Genomic DNA, 16557 nt, shown 5'->3' with positions numbered 1-16557 from the left:
ACGATTCCCATTGCCGCAGTCGGTCTAGTTGGTTACAGGGATCTTTTTACATGAGGAGGCACACTGTTGTGCCACGTACGCGGTTACTAAACTATTGAGATGCTCTTCCTCAGTCCTATTTCGTTGTAGTTCTTCGGGGGGGGGGGGGGGGTGTTCACTTCGTGACTACCAATAGTGTAGCAATTGCCACCATTTTGCGGTGTATGTGTTGGCTTCCGTTCCCTTGGAAGAGACCGTGTGTAGATGCAGTTAGCTTTAGAGGTAGAACGGTCGTGCAACTTCGTCGGTTATTAAGTTTATAGATACGGCATTTGCACCACGAGTAAGCAGCATTACGGTTCAACAGACGTTATAGCGGTAGGATTTGTCGTATGGCCCATCTTACTGTGCATCTGTTACGTGACTGTTGATGGCTAGCCGCTTTCTTTCGTGGTTCTCAGTTCACAAGATCCATCTCTGTTTTTTCAGCTAATTCTCCCTAGGGGCTGGACGAGATATCGTTGTTTCTCCTTGATTCTATATCTGTTTTATGTATATTTCGACTGACCTAAAACAAGCTGGTGGCTTGCCACATAGCCCGCAAATGACGGCTATATAAATCCCAATCTTTGCGACGGACTACTTTGGTTTTTTACGCTTTTATTCAAAATGCACCGACAAAAGTAATCACAGTACCCGCAAGGATTTGAGTGACGTAAACGAAAATTGATAGTCATGTTTCTACATCTGATGATGCTTAATACAATTTCGCACTAGTCACGTAAGAATGGCGCTAGTAGCACCACTGTGAGGTGAAGCTGAATGTTCCTTCTGCGATATTGTAGACAGACTTGTAAATGACTTGACAGAAATGAAGCCACTGTACATGATTGCTGGCAGCGGCGGTTTGAGAATGTACGGTCGCATATCAAGCAACTGCTCAATGATTCCTTACGATACCCAAACCACGCTTTGAGGTCACTGGGTCACTTCTCTCCATTACAACCCTCATTCTTGGAATGTTCGGCTCTTCCTCAATTTCCATATGTTCTTGGTTGTCCAGGTAATCCATAGAATTCGACGCGTAAAATACAGAACTCAAAGGTCGCACCTTGCTCTCTTACTTTACTCCCACTACCGCCTAGGAGTAAATTTTGGCCTTATTTCCGCCTTCAGTTACTAACGTAGTAGCGTAATTTTCAATGGTGCTCTCCACCAGTAATGGAGTGAATAAATTTACTTCGGAAGTAAATGAAAAATTTACTCCTGCAGTAATTTACTCCTTTAGTTCAGTACTATCGACTGAAAGTCACCGATTTCCTTCTCTCTCAGTAACTTACCACTTTATTTTCACTTACTCCTGGTTTGTGCTCGCCACCCTTAGTGTTAGTCAGCACCAGGTTGTTACTTATCACTGTCTGCTGACAGTAAACTCACAGCGAAACGCAGCGCTCCAAGCGGCGGCTCAGCGTACGGGATGCCGAGGAAGGCCGTGTACGTCGTGTTGTAGAGGCTGGTGGCCGTGGTTCCCAGCAGCGTGCCCTCGTCCACGGTCACCAGTATGTCCTCAGCCTGTAGAGGAATTACATATTTACTACAACTTATATAGGTGATTTACTAACAGCAACATTATCTTTATTCAATGACATAAATGTGATATCTGAGAACAGGTATTTGTAAATATTGATCTCTAGTCCTGTACTTGATTGTGCATCACGTTGTCCAGATTCATGTGGAAACTACTGTGGATCACTCTGTCACCCTCGGTAATTGATATTTACTGAATATGTCTTGGACAAACAAGTTTACTAAACCTTTATTAGAAACTACCTTACAAATACGAATGGGCTACAAGACGTTCCACGTATGTCAATATAGATGGTTCAACGTCATTATAAAGACCTGTGGATTATCTTCCAAAGCTAGTCATGTGAAAAGTTTCACCAAATAAAAAAATTAAAAAAATCATCAATTCTCACTGATACTCTCTCTTAATTAAATAAAATATTCAGAATGTAAAAGAGACTATGCCACACCATCATTCTAGCCTAAAGTGGCTTTAATGAAACATATTCATAGAGGTAACAAGGGATATCTCTTCTAGGTTCACTGCCAAGCGATGTTTAGCCAAGGGCGCACTGATCGACATGCAGGGAGAAGGTACAGCCTGATGAAATGGTATATAATCGTATTTTTATGTTTTAACTCTGTATAGAACAACGTTTGCTTGCACTAGCTCAAATGAACCGTGGAATTTGTTCCAGAATGGATTACTTCACATGCAGTCTTAAGCTTTTAGAAGAATACGAAAATTTAATACTGATATGTAATATGTATCTACATTCTGTATCAGGCTGCTTTTGACGAGACATTACTCTGATACGTAAAGTCATAGTGGTAGTGTAACGTCCCCTTAGAAAAATTAATGAATTACTGTGCTGATGAACCTCTTACATTATTACTGTAATGACAAACCTTCTGAAACAAGACCGTCCACTACCCCTGAAGATGCTTAAAAAATTTAGACGAAACAGGCATTTAAAAATATAAATTCCATTTTTTCAGCAGAACCTAGATAAATAAGTCCATGTTTTCGTGGAGCTTTATGTTCAGTATTTTCTGAAGTTTATACAGTATTTTTCTTATTTTATTACCTTTGAAAGAGTAAAATAATAACCGCCAAAATCTCAGTTTTTTTCCAAATCAAGCAAACATCAAAATATGAGAGAAAAGTACTGAACCACAAAATACTAATCATCTTGTACGAGGATAATGCGTCTTCTGACGAAAAGCCACTGTGAGTGAGTTAAGAGAGGAATATAAAGTATGAATTGTTGTAGAGTTTAACTTCCTACACCCTTCGTTACCCAACATCAAAAAAAATTTTGGAGTTGTTATGAAGCCAATGAAGAGGATATTGTGGCTGTCGAGGGGTGTAATTTTCCAGAAAGACACTTCGCGACAGGAGTCTAGTCACCACAAAGTCTTGTATATCTAAAAGACAATTACGTAGACAAATAAGGTATTATAGTCCATACTTTTCTGTACCAATATGCTTTTCAGTGAATCATACTTGCCTCTGCAGGAGCAAAATCCCACAATTATACTCATGGTCTTAGTGAGGAACACAGATACCTTTACTAAACATTAACGTATGTCGTAAACAGATTGTTCTTCGTCTTTAGAGGTAAAGAAAGAGGAAACACATGCTGCTACTAGTTGTTGCATGTAAATATGTTATACGTATCAGACAGGCCTATTTACATTAATTACAACTGTAGCTGAGAATAGTTAGCGGAGACAGCTCGTTTAATTTTATGTATATCACATTGCATTATTGCATAATATAATAGAAGTATGATATAAAGGACATTCGACAGAGGGCTACCTTGAAATTTAATTCATCAGATAAAAATTTGAGGGATAATGAGTTAGTGTCAGTAATAAAATAAGCTCAATCACTTTTCCAGATATTCTGACAAAGTACTTATGACTTCAATAAATTTACCACAAATTTCAGTTTACAGCTTTTTAATTAATTTTTACACGCTTATCCTCATGTCTAATGTATATAATTTGTGCGTCTTCTGCAGCAGTTTTTCTATTACAACAAATAATTTGAGAAGTCTAGCATTTTATAAATTAAAAAAAATTTATCAACGTAACAAAATAGTCAACCAAACTTTTCCTCCTACTATGCAGGTCTTTTATTGTTAAATGTGCATAATTTTAATAACTATCATCGTAAGTTTTCTGCTACTCATACAGACGTTTGTACGTTCCATTCACATTTTAATACTAGAACAAATATAATATATGCCGTCATACAACACAGTGAAGTCCTGTTATGTCCAGTACTTTAAACAAACAAGTTCTGGCAACTGTTTCGTACTTAATCTAGATATAGCCACATGTCTCGTAGCTATAAGGTGTGAAATGTGATAAAACACCATAACACATCACATACCGCTAAGAACAGATGCAATGTCTAGCAATGTTCAGCATTTTTTTACTTTAAGTGCTATTATAAAGAACGAATCGTGCTCCCCAGTAATATGAGGAATTTAAATCAGTATTTTCTCGCCTAATTGGTTTTAACGTTTGAAGTGTGACTCAGAACACAAATTTATTTGCGTTTAGTTATCAGCTGCTCATGACGCCATCCTTTACGGACGACATAATGAAGTTACTTTTTTATCTTGAAACCAACAAAAATTCCATAAGTCTTACCATAGATTTTTATCTCTACTCAGTCAGAAGCATTTTGCTTTTAACTACTCATACGAACATCCCTACGATTACGAAATTTTGACAGTGTGACCTAACATCCGACTTCCATTATTGAAGCATACAATATGTTGCTTTATTTTCGCTGCAATAGCCACATACTCATTATATTCCCTAAATTATATTTTACAGCACCTTATTTACTGTTCTAGGAGAGTGATACTACAGAACTAAACAGTGTGAAGTACTTCCATTTCCTCTCACGATAGGGACGTTACTATTGCCTTAAATTTAGTTTCACCTTCTCCGACCATGAAATTATCGGGTCTAAACCTTACCTTGCCTTTGGCGGCGAACCGAAGAAGAAGGATAATGCCAAGCAAGTTTCTAACGTGCAGCAGCATGGCAGTATCTTCTTCAGCTTCGCAAGCAGAACCTAAGAGACGCTATTTCAACTGTGGCTCATTCGTTAAATGTGCCTCAGCCTGCGCTCATGCCTCGTCTACTGCTGAAATTTCTTGGTACCCTGTTGTTTATACAGCTGCCGCACAGGTGTTCTTCACGTTCAAAGAGTACCACACAGTCACGAGAACTCAATTCATTATCTCTTGGCTGTGTTCGTGTGATAGTGGCTGAACTATTCAGAAATTTACTTATCTGTTCATCACAGAAATTGTTGTCAATTATGTGTAAGGTAAATAACCTTCCTTGGATACGAAGCCATTCTGATTATTGATAGCCGGCCACAGTGGCCGAGTGGTTCTAGGTGCTTCAGTCTGCAACCGCGCGACCGCTACGGTCGCAGGTACGAATCCTGCCTCGGGCATGGATGTGTGTGATACCCTTAGGTTAGTTAGGTTTAAGTAGTTCTAAGTTCTAGGGGACTGATGACCTCAGATGTTGAGTCCCATAGTGCTCAGAGCCATTTGAACCATTTAGCCATTCATTATTTATAGATCGTTGCCACTTTTCGCCCAATACGAATAACATGTCTAATTAATTTTTCAATTCTTTTTGAGCAACTTCCGTGAAAGATAAATGACAGCATTACCTACAAAGAGTCTGAAAGGGCTGCTCAGATTGTCTCCTCAATCACTTGTATAGATTAGGAACTGCAGGGCGCCTATTACATCTCCTTGGGGAACGCCGTATGTAATTTCTCTTTTACTCGATGATTTATTCTCATTTGCAAAACAGTGACCCTTCTGGCAGAAAATCACTAATATATTCGCACAGCCGAGACTGTATCCATAAGCACGCTGTCTGCACGCAAGAGGCACCGTGTCGGAAGTCTTCTGGCAGCATGAAATCAAGTAGGGATCTTCCGCCGAGCGAGCTGTTGTATATGATTGGTAAGTATGGAACTATTACACTAGTATAATCTGAAAGGAACTTAATTTGTTTACGATCTGTGCCAGAAGACTTCCCTTTATTCTGTGATTTGAGTTGCTACTCTACATCTAGAAAAAGCGCTTCTCAGTTCCTCCTTCTCCTGGTAGCTATGCTTGATTTGAATTCTGGAACATTTACTTCATTTTCTGTGGTGAACTAATTTAGGAAAACAGTGTTCAGAACCTCCGCTTTAGTGGCACTGTCATTGGTAACATTAGCACTACTGTCGATCAGTGGTGCATTGATTGTCTTGCGCTGCTGTATTTTGCGAACGACCGAGATTTCTTTGGATTGTCCGACATGTTTCGAGCTACATTTTAGTTGTACACACTATTAAAAGCAACTAGCATTGAAGCCCGCGCTTAATTTCTAGTTTCTGTAAAACGTAGTCACACTTTATTCGATGCTTCTGCAACAGTGTATTGACCTGTTCTGTTTATCATGACAGAGCAGTTCCGTCTCTTGTTAATTTATATGACACAAATCTCTCAGCTGGCGTAGGTACTATTTATTTGACCTTAAGAAACATCTGCTCTAAGTTAGTTTTGGAGGAGTGGGGAATATCTCTTAGAAAGGTGCCAAGCGAATTTTTATGTCTTTTTGATATGTATTTTCGTTTGCTTTTGGTGTATTAAATACAAATTTTGTATGTTACGTTATTCAGTCTCGCTACAACTACCTCGTGGTCATTTAGTGCCTGTAGCCGTTGTGAGGCTCCCTATTGTCTCAGGATCATTTGTTGCTGAGAGCTCAGGTGTTTTCGCTCCGAGTGGGCTCATGAACCAATTTCTCAAAATAACTTCCGGAAAAATCATTTAGTGCACTTTCGGACGACGTTTTGTACCTTCGACCGACTTTAAACATCTATTTTCGCCAACGTATCGAGGGTAGATTGAAGTCACCACTAAGTGGGGCTGTTATTTGAAATGAGACTCAGTTTTTCCTTGAACCGTTCAGAAACATTATCATCTATGTGGAGGGTCGATAAGAGGAATAAATTAGTAAATTTTTTCGGCTGTCAAGTATAACCTTTACCCATATTAATTCAGTCATGTACACAATCATCAGTATATTGTGTTTCACGGAAACTTTCATGAAGGGGATCAGTCACAAATGTGGAAGGGGGAAACTAAAAGTTAAACAAGACACAACTGTTTCAAACTGCTTCTTGTGAGATTACGACTTAGAATGAGCGAGTGATGGGCACGCCTACAGCGGCGTTTACTTTCAGATTGAGCGTGAACTGAGTGTCAGCAACGAATAGTTAGGCGGTCATCCGTAAGTAGGTATGAAATCTCGGTCTTAACGGTCTTGACGTGTTCCAGCTTACTACATTAGACACATGGTGGCAGATACATTAAAATAACATTCCTTATTAAAGAAATTACTAGTACAGTGGTCTAATCTGTTTGATTTGTTGTCCACTTTGTTACAGGTACATAAAACCAAATACATTACGGAATCACTTCGACACTGATGTTAATAGATACAGTGACAAATAATGTGACAACAGTTAGTCACTCAGGGGCATCAATATTTTAGTGACTTCCAAGCGCTACATACCTGCGTATAAAAAAGAAAAAAAGAATTAACTATAGAAAATTTATGTTATTGATTGCTTAGTTAGTTAGTTAGTTAGTTACATGTTCGACAGATCATTTGAAACATTCTTTTACAAAAATTATGTGTGAACGAGTCACATTATAGGAACACTGATGAACACATCATTATTTAAGTATGAATCTTGCAGCTACACATAAAGACGAAGTCTGTATTTATTAATTTTCTTGTACTCGTTAGCACTTTTCAAGCAAATATTCGTCAGCGGAATGGACGAAGTAGTCCAGGAAAAACGATTTTAAGCTTGATTTTAAAAACTTGCTTTGCTACCTGTCACACTTTTTATGTTATTGTGCAAATTATCATAGATTTCTGTTGCTGCAGGTTGAACTCCTTTCCGAGCCACTGACAGCTTTAAAAATGGACAATAAAGGTCATTTAGTGATGTAGGTATGGACATCACCGTTCTTCTCAAATTGTGAAGGATTATTTATAATGAATTTGGCTAGCGAATGTATGTATTGTGACGCGCAGTTAAAATGCACACTCTCTTGAACGGGTACCTACATGATGTCCGTGGATGGACGCCACACGTTATTTTTCCTTCTCACTGTTGTGCAATGAACATTTTATTTCAGAGTGATGAACCACCCCAGAAGACTGTTCCATAAGGTGTTACTAGTGGAAATATGCAAAGTATGTCAGGATGTTGATTCGTTTGTTTCCAAGACTAGCATCTATACGAAGAGCAATAGCAGCTGAACTCGAGAAGCTTAGTAACGTGCTTCCTCCAGTTAAACTTTCCATCAGCATTTATACCCAAAAATTTGCAGCATTCTATGCTATTTACTGACTGCTGTTCATGTATTTTCCTTTTCTTTGAAAACTTTGATGAGCGTCAAATTTCTAAGCATTACTTCATATTTCTTTGGAAAATATTATTTATCAACTCTTCTGTTGCTTAATCTCTAATGGAATTTTTATAACATTATCATTGTGTGGAAAAAACGTCAGTTGTGCTTGCTGAATATTAAGTGGAAGGTCATTCACATGTATAAAGCATAGGAGTGATCCCAAAAACCAGCTCTGCGTAGAGCTAATTCCATGAAATTTCATTTTTGGTAAGAAAGTAACACGATCTCCGAAATCAAACACTTTGAAAAAACTGGTGGTTTTGTTATTTGTAAGGTTTGTACTGTTTAATGAGTGAATGTATAAATAGTATTCTTAGTCTTTCCCCTGTAATGAATATGTGAACAACAGAGTAAAAAGGCAGTTGATAGAGTTAATGTTTATGATCAATCAGATAAGAAAACATTGTAGGTTCTACACTAATTATATAAAACGTTATCACCACTTGTGTGTAGGAGTACCTTCAGAACGCAATACAGCAGCGATTCTACGTAACAAGGATTCGACAGTTCCGTGTAGGTTTTAGGACGTATGTGGCGCCGTATGTCTACGAGCAGGTCAATTCCTGTAAATTACGGACCACTGGTTTGTGGTCACATATCTGGCACTCGATAGCGTCCCGAATGATTTCTATTGGGTTTACGTCGCACGACTTTCGTGATCAATAAATCAACGGGAATTCACTATCGTGCTCCTCAGAACAGTACGATTGTAATCTTGTGAGACGGGTAGTTAGCCTTCTGCAGGTGCCATCAACATCGGGAAAGACAACAAACATAAAGGCACGTAGGCGATACACAATAATGTTCAACTGGTCCTTAACTGTCATTATTTCTTATCCTTATTTCTTATCCTTATATATCCTTAACTGTCATTATTTCTCCGATTACTAGCACATTCCTAATGGAGGGCCAGGTGAATGACCCCCCCCCGGCATAATTCCGTCCCCATTGGCCTGTGTCCCAGACACAATGCATGTTTCGAGCAGCCTTGTGCAGGATAACGTCTGCGGATACGATCGTCGACCTGGTGAACAAGAAACGTGATTCATCCATTTAGGTGAGGCAATTCCATTCGCCCACAACCCAATCTCGCTGATGCCGTGCACACTGCAGTCGTAATTGACGGTGGCATTGGATCAACATAGGATACACGCAGGTATCGTCTGTTGTGTTGAACAGCGCGCGGCGGACCCTGTGCACCGAGGCACTTCTGCCTGTTCAAGTACTGTGCTCTGTTCTCAAATCTGCTCGTTTACAGGCGTTATACCATAACAAATTGTCCTTTTTCATAGTCGTTTATCTCAGAAGATTTATCCACTTCTGACCCGTATTGTTGCTAGAATGATTGTCCGTTCGCCACTACTCCATTTGTATACGATTTTTACCGAGTCACGTTCCAGTAACGCAACCAGCTGTCATTAAGTTCCGCGATGGGTACGGGTCACAATATTTTAGTTCATCATCGTACATTCATTAATTATTTTCCTTCTTTATTTGCAGTTGATTGACGTAGTCTTTCGCATTCTGTTCTTCACAGGGTTATTCCAACAACTTCACAAGGAAGAGCACATCACACTGATGTTCCAGTTGCAGTTTTCGTGCTATTTGAAAACGTTTTCACCGTGTATAACATCAATCAGCAACACTAAAGAAGATACAGCAAACTTACAACTATTTTATTAGTTGAAAAAGAGTTCATTTAAATATGCAGTTTGATGTATAGTTACGTTTTCTAGAATTTACTACGTAAATTAATCTGAAGAACGTGAACAATTAAAATTGGTGGAAATGATGTCTGTGATTATAAGGTGACCCGTAGCTAGCGGCAATACACGAAAGATTTGGCGCTCGGAGTAGATAAATCAGCAAGGTTTTGCGGATGGACGTGATTTCCGAAGTTTTCAGTTTTATATTTAGGAAAATCCGAAAATAATATGGCATGAAATGACGATCTGGGGAGCTATCATAAAAACTTTGCTATCAATAGAATTAAATAAAAAAGTTCAAATGGCTCTGAGCACTATGGGACTTAACATCTATGGTCATCAGTCCCCTAGAACTTAGAACTACTTAAACCTAACTAACCTAAGGACATCACACAACATCCAATCATCACGAGGCAGAGAAAATCCATGACCCCGCCGGGAATCGAACTCGGGAACCCGGGCGTGGGAAGTGTGAACGCTACCGCACGACCACGAGCTGCGGACAATTTTTTAAAACTTAGGACATTTGGAAAAACAGTAGCTCTGAGCTAATACCGAAGCAATCAACGCTTGGAATTTCAAGTGTGTTAACGACAATGAATTTGTATTTATTTCGAGATTTCTGGCTGAAACTTCCATTAGTTTCGTCAGCGGATATAGTTTTATTGCACGCCTCAAGCCTTAGTTTAAATTCTGGGCAGGGGCTACATTGCAGGCACGTAGCGAAAGCTTACAGTACATTGTATTAATTTCTGTGTGACGTCTAAGGATATCCAGCGCAATTAAGTTCCGTTTACACGGACAGACTTATATTTAATGTGTTTGTTCAAATAACCTATACATCGAGTTTATTGGCATTTTTCTGAACATTTTCCGAACGTTTATATCACAATGCTAATTTAACTAAAATTATTAAAGCTACTATCTCTGCCACGAATTCTGATTATTGAGACCTTTTGTAGCTGTGTTTGGTCACCCCTAGACATCTTACTAGCGCATCAAGGACTCACATCCTCCTGACCATGGTATGTTTGCGCAACCTCACCTCAGAGACAATAATGTTTAAAGATCGAGTACAAATTATCGTTTTGCAATCCGTAGAATATCTTAAATATTATTAAAGTGTTATACTGTATTTGTATTTCGAAATACTTCATAATGATATGCATTTATCATAAAAGAGACAGATATAAGCTGTGTATTTTCCATTTGGATCCAAATGCAATTACTTTGAGCGAGATTGATTTGAGAAGAGCTGTTTCCATTTGGATTATATAGTTATTGATTGTGCACTAAGTCTGGGTTAATGTTTACGTGAGTACACTGGCTATTGTCTAAGAATAATAGTCATCTGAATGCTGCAGGAACAGGGTCTACTTTTGAGCTAACTAAGGTGAATATATGAACCTGAGGAAATTCTGAAACTGGTAGATCGTGGTTAAAGAGACTATTTTCCATTTTTTCAGCACAAATACAATTAATTGATGGAGCCAACACAGGAATCTATGGATTTTTTTCTGACAGGATTTTAATACAGATGTCGTTGCTCTTGTAACTCAGTGATATACACTCCTGGAAATTGAAATAAGAACACCGTGAATTCATTGTCCCAGGAAGGGGAAACTTTATTGACACATTCCTGGGGTCAGATACATCACATGATCACACTGACAGAACCACAGGCACATAGACACAGGCAACAGAGCATGCACAATGTCGGCACTAGTACAGTGTATATCCACCTTTCGCAGCAATGCAGGCTGCTATTCTCCCATGGAGACGATCGTAGAGATGCTGGATGTAGTCCTGTGGAACGACTTGCCATGCCATTTCCACCTAGCGCCTCAGTTGGACCAGCGTTCGTGCTGGACGTGCAGACCGCGTGAGACGACACTTCATCCAGTCCCAAACATGCTCAATGGGGGACAGATCCGGAGATCTTGCTGGCCAGGGTAGTTGACTTACACCTTCTAGAGCACGTTGGGTGGCACGAGATACATGCGGACGTGCATTGTCCTGTTGGAACAGCAAGTTCCCTTGCCGGTCTAGGAATGGTAGAACGATGGGTTCGATGACGGTTTGGATGTACCGTGCACTATTCAGTGTCCCCTCGACGATCACCAGTGGTGTACGGCCAGTGTAGGAGATCGCTCCCCACACCATGATGCCGGGTGTTGGCCCTGTGTGCCTCGGTCGTATGCAGTCCTGATTGTGGCGCTCACCTGCACGGCGCCAAACACGCATACGACCATCATTGGCACCAAGGCAGAAGCGACTCTCATCGCTGAAGACGACACGTCTCCATGCGTCCCTCCATTCACGCCTGTCGCGACACCACTGGAGGCGGGCTGCACGATGTTGGGGCGTGAGCGGAAGACGGCCTAACGGTGTGCGGGACCGTAGCCCAGCTTCATGGAGACGGTTGCGAATGGTCCTCGCCGATACCCCAGGAGCAACAGTGTCCCTAATTTGCTGGGAAGTGGCGGTGCGGTCCCCTACGGCACTGCGTAGGATCCTACGGTCTTGGCGTGCATCCGTGCGTCGCTGCGGTCCGGTCCCAGGTCGACGGGCACGTGCACCTTCCGCCGACCACTGGCGACAACATCGATGTACTGTGGAGACCTCACGCCCCACGTGTTGAGCAATTCGGCGGTACGTCCACCCGGCCTCCCGCATGCCCACTATACGCCCTCGCTCAAAGTCCGTCAACTGCACATACGGTTCACGTCCACGCTGTCGCGGCATGCTACCAGTGTTAAAGACTGCGATGGAGCTCCGTATGCCACGGCGAACTGGCTGACACTGACGGCGGCGGTGCACAAATGCTGCGCAGCTAGCGCCATTCGACGGCCAACACCGCGGTTCCTGGTGTGTCTGCTGTGCCGTGCGCGTGATCATTGCTTGTACAGCCCTCTCGCAGTGTCCGGAGCAAGTATGGTGGGTCTGACACACCGGTGTCAATGTGTTCTTTTTTCCATTTCCAGGAGTGTACGTTGCTCAACACCACACAAGGACTAAAGTATTTATTTCTATGGTGAACTTAATTCTGTTTTTCTTAGTGACGCTTTTTCTGTCGACAAAGTCAAACATTCTACAGTGATGGCATCAAAAAATTGGTCTCCCATTGTTGAGAAATAAATTTGTAAACATGAAGAACAAAGATGTAGAATGGTAATAAAGTTTGTTTTCCTTAAAAAGCTTTACGAGTTTTCCCTAAGAAATTGGTGGAATCACATTTCAGCATACTCTCGTAGATCACTGCATATTAACGTGGGCTCATTTCCTGCAGGAAGGAAACAGAAAACAGTGTAACTGAAGAGTAAAATGTTATGCCTGTTTTGAGCACTCTCTGTAACAGTTTGTAGACACCTCAGGGATCTCTTACGTGCAAGTATTAGTTTTCACTTTGTATAGGGCATGTGACACACTGGCTACTTTGCTAAATCTTAATGCTGGTGTAGAATGACATTGTTCTTACCGCGATGCATTGTCTTAACAGAGCAGTAGCTTCCTTGCTCGTACCCATATCTGATGAAGTTTGTACCTGGAGACTCGCTCCTCTCCCGACTTCGGGTCCAGTAGTATTCTGTGTCTTTCCTTAGGACGAGGAAGAGCATTTCTCCAGAATGAAGGGCACCTGCAACCGCACAGCCACATTTCAGTAGAAGTAAGATCGTTTTCCCCCTAATGAGAGTGATAGAGGACGCAGCTTCTTATAAAATGTTCACTACTGTATAATGAATGCACAAATAATTCAGTCAGATTCACTGATACACTATAGCTTCACATCCAAAGTGCGCAACTTTATAAAATAACGACAAATTAGAAAAGGTAATTTTTACTGTAGTATTTTAAATGTTCTCTAACAAACAAGCATTAAATTAGATTAGATTAAATTAAATTCAGTTTTGTTCCATAGACCCAAAAAGTGAGATGATTCTCGTGGGTGTGGAACATGTCAGGAAGTATATCATAAAAACATAAAACATTTGAATGTAATACTGACCGCCATGATCATTTGTCAGGAGTAGTCGAAATAGGTTAATACAATGCAGTAAACTGGAACAGCTAATATTTACAGATTTAACACACTCTCAGAATGAAAAATTTATGCACTATTAGTAAATTTATCATACACAAAATAACTAACCTTGACTGTTGTGACCAAGTGTTGCCAAAACTAAAATCTAACAATTATTTTTACTTAAGCTGCAGTAGAAGGAGTTCCCTATCAAAAAGTTTTTCAAACTCTGTTTAAACTGTGCTTTATCAGAAACCACGTTTTTAATGGTTCCTGGCAATTTATTGAAAATGTGTGTTCCTGAATATTGGACCCCTTTTTGGACCAAGGCGTGTGATTCTAGGTCTTTATGTTGATTGCTCTTATTCCTAGTATTGATACTATGTATTGAGTTATTGGTTGGAAACACAGATTTATTACTTCCAACAAATTTCATTAAGGAATAAATACACTAATAAGCAGTGGATAGAATAGAAAGTTCCTTGAACGGGTTTCTACAATATGTTCTTGTATTTTCACTACAAATTATCCTTATCACACGCTTTTGCACCCTAAAAACTTTTGCTCAGTTTGATCAGTTCTCCCTGAGTATGGTCCCATATGACATAATAGAATGAAAGTAAGCAAATTATGCAAGTTTTTTTATATCTCCTACATCTGACATCATTCTTACGGCAAATACAGACTTGCTTAGGGGCTTAAGCAATTCTGTGGTGTGCCCTTCCCAACTGAATTTATTATCGAATTGTAATCCCAGAAAATTAACACTGTCAACCTCTTCGATCTGCATGTCTCCATATGTTATACTCATGCTGGGGGGAAATCTCTTACAGGTTGTGAACTGCATATAGTGGGATATTCTCAAAGTTTAATGACAGTGAATGAAACCACTTATTAATGTCAATGAAAATTTGATTAGCAGCTATTTCTAAATCTGTACTCCATTAGTAGGCAGCAGTCAGCTTTCGAGAATACATTGGCTGATGCATGTTTGTATAATAAAATAGCAGCAAATAGTGACAATGTTCCATGATTTTTTTATGCCAATGAGATTTTATTTTCAATTTTCAAGGGCAGAGGTTCGAATTTCACACTAGGACTGAACTACAGAATTAATGGGACATTGCACTTACGGCTTGAGCCGGCATTTTTTCCTCATTTCCTACTAGGTGAAGTGTCAAAGTCAACATTCAAATATCCCACTTGATCTAGACCAACTGGTAAGCTTAAAAATGGCGTAAGATTCAGTTTATATTGATTAGGAAAGTGGGACCAGGTTACATGGTTGGAAGAGATATCTAAGATGGCGGATCCAGTCGAAGGGTAATTGTGTGTCTCCAGACTGGTAAATTATCACTTTTACCGACATTACTTCTTAATCAATTATAATGATTTATTATCCAAAAAATGTGTGTCCAGGAATTACTTACCATCACCTGTCAGAAAAATAAAATAAAATGCTTACCTCCATCACTACCCTCAACTTCAGTCAGACAGTCTTTCCACTCATGTTATATCTCTTATCCTATCTGTACTCCTGTCCTACACATGTACACACACACACACACACACACACACACACACACACACACACATCGTTATGCAGTAGATGTGCCTTTAAGCCGGCTGGAGTGGACGAGCGGTTCTAGGCGCTACAGTCTGGAACCGCGCGACCGCTACGGTCGCAGGTTCGAATCCTGCCTCGGGCATGGGTGTGTGTGTGATGTCCTTAGGTTAGCTAGGTTTAAGTAGTAATAAGTTCTAGGGAACTGATGTCCTGAGATGTTAAGTCCCATAGTGCTCAGAGCCATTTGAACCATTTTTTGTGCCTTTAACGTTATATGCAAGGATAGTGTCAGTTTGACTGGTTTTGGGGTTGAAGGCATGGTTGACAAGTAGCAACAAGGAAATACAGTAACAAATTTTGTTCATATGTAAGAAACCAGGGTTACTGTACTTCCAACCATCTAGTTTCAGCTACTTTTCAAGTTCATCTTACAAACTTCCCCATACAAAAGAAACACATCAGATTCAACGTGAACAGACTTCCCTTTATGAATTTTGGCCAGACAGTGAAGAAGAAAACAAATTACTTTAAAAAAAAGATTATTAAGTGGTGAATATATATTTACACACGGAAAAAACTAGTTCTTTATTTTTGTTTGGTGTGATTTCAACAACGCCCCATTTAAATTACTTTACAATTTAAACTACATTTTAATCTTCTATTTATTTCTCCAGCCAGTAACGGGACAAATACAAGGAACATATGATTTATATTTCCAATATATTGCCAGATTTTTTCCTGTAAACTATTTCTTTTACAGCTTTAAAAAATTAGTCTGTTCCTTCCTGCAATCCTTGTAACGTAGCTTTTGGGAGTTTCCCCTCTTATGAGACATTTTATACTACTGTCAAATATTTCACTTAATCATGGCTCTACGACAGCATTCTCCTCATCCACGTTCTTAGAGAACCTCCATATACAACAACGAGTTTACAGTTTTTGTAAATAAGTTACCATCGAATCTTATTACTCCATCGGTTTCAAACTAATCAGATTGCTGTTATGTTGCCAGGTACACAATGTTAAGTCCACCACATTTAGAGTAACTATAATTAGCCTTTTAAATACATCCAAATGGGATCGTATCTTTAATTTTTGTTTCCTTTAACATAATAAATCTGCTTTAATTCAAAATTTTTGGCCAGTACTCCAATATAAGGCCACTTACCATTGGTATTTACAGTAAATACT

The 16557-nt window shown here is 39.8% G+C and overlaps 1 protein-coding gene across 1 annotated transcript in view; it reads right to left on the bottom strand.

Moving 5' to 3' along the window:
* Window positions 1–4701, bottom strand: part of LOC126251379 (juvenile hormone esterase-like) — an 89326-nt gene extending 84625 nt beyond the window's left edge. The window contains exons 1-2 of the mRNA XM_049951763.1: window positions 4545–4701; window positions 1417–1551 (exon numbers count right to left, since the gene is read on the bottom strand). Of these exons, the coding sequence (XP_049807720.1) occupies window positions 1417–1551; window positions 4545–4610 (201 nt within the window). The 5' untranslated portion in view covers window positions 4611–4701. The remainder of the gene's footprint in view (window positions 1–1416; window positions 1552–4544) is intronic.
* Window positions 4702–16557: the final 11856 nt, after the last annotated feature.

The sequence above is a fragment of the Schistocerca nitens genome, chromosome 4 (genome assembly GCF_023898315.1).
Source record: "Schistocerca nitens isolate TAMUIC-IGC-003100 chromosome 4, iqSchNite1.1, whole genome shotgun sequence".
NCBI lineage: Eukaryota > Metazoa > Arthropoda > Insecta > Orthoptera > Acrididae > Schistocerca > Schistocerca nitens.
Note: the sequence above shows the minus strand (reverse complement) of the source record. Positions and strands in the feature narration are given on the sequence as shown.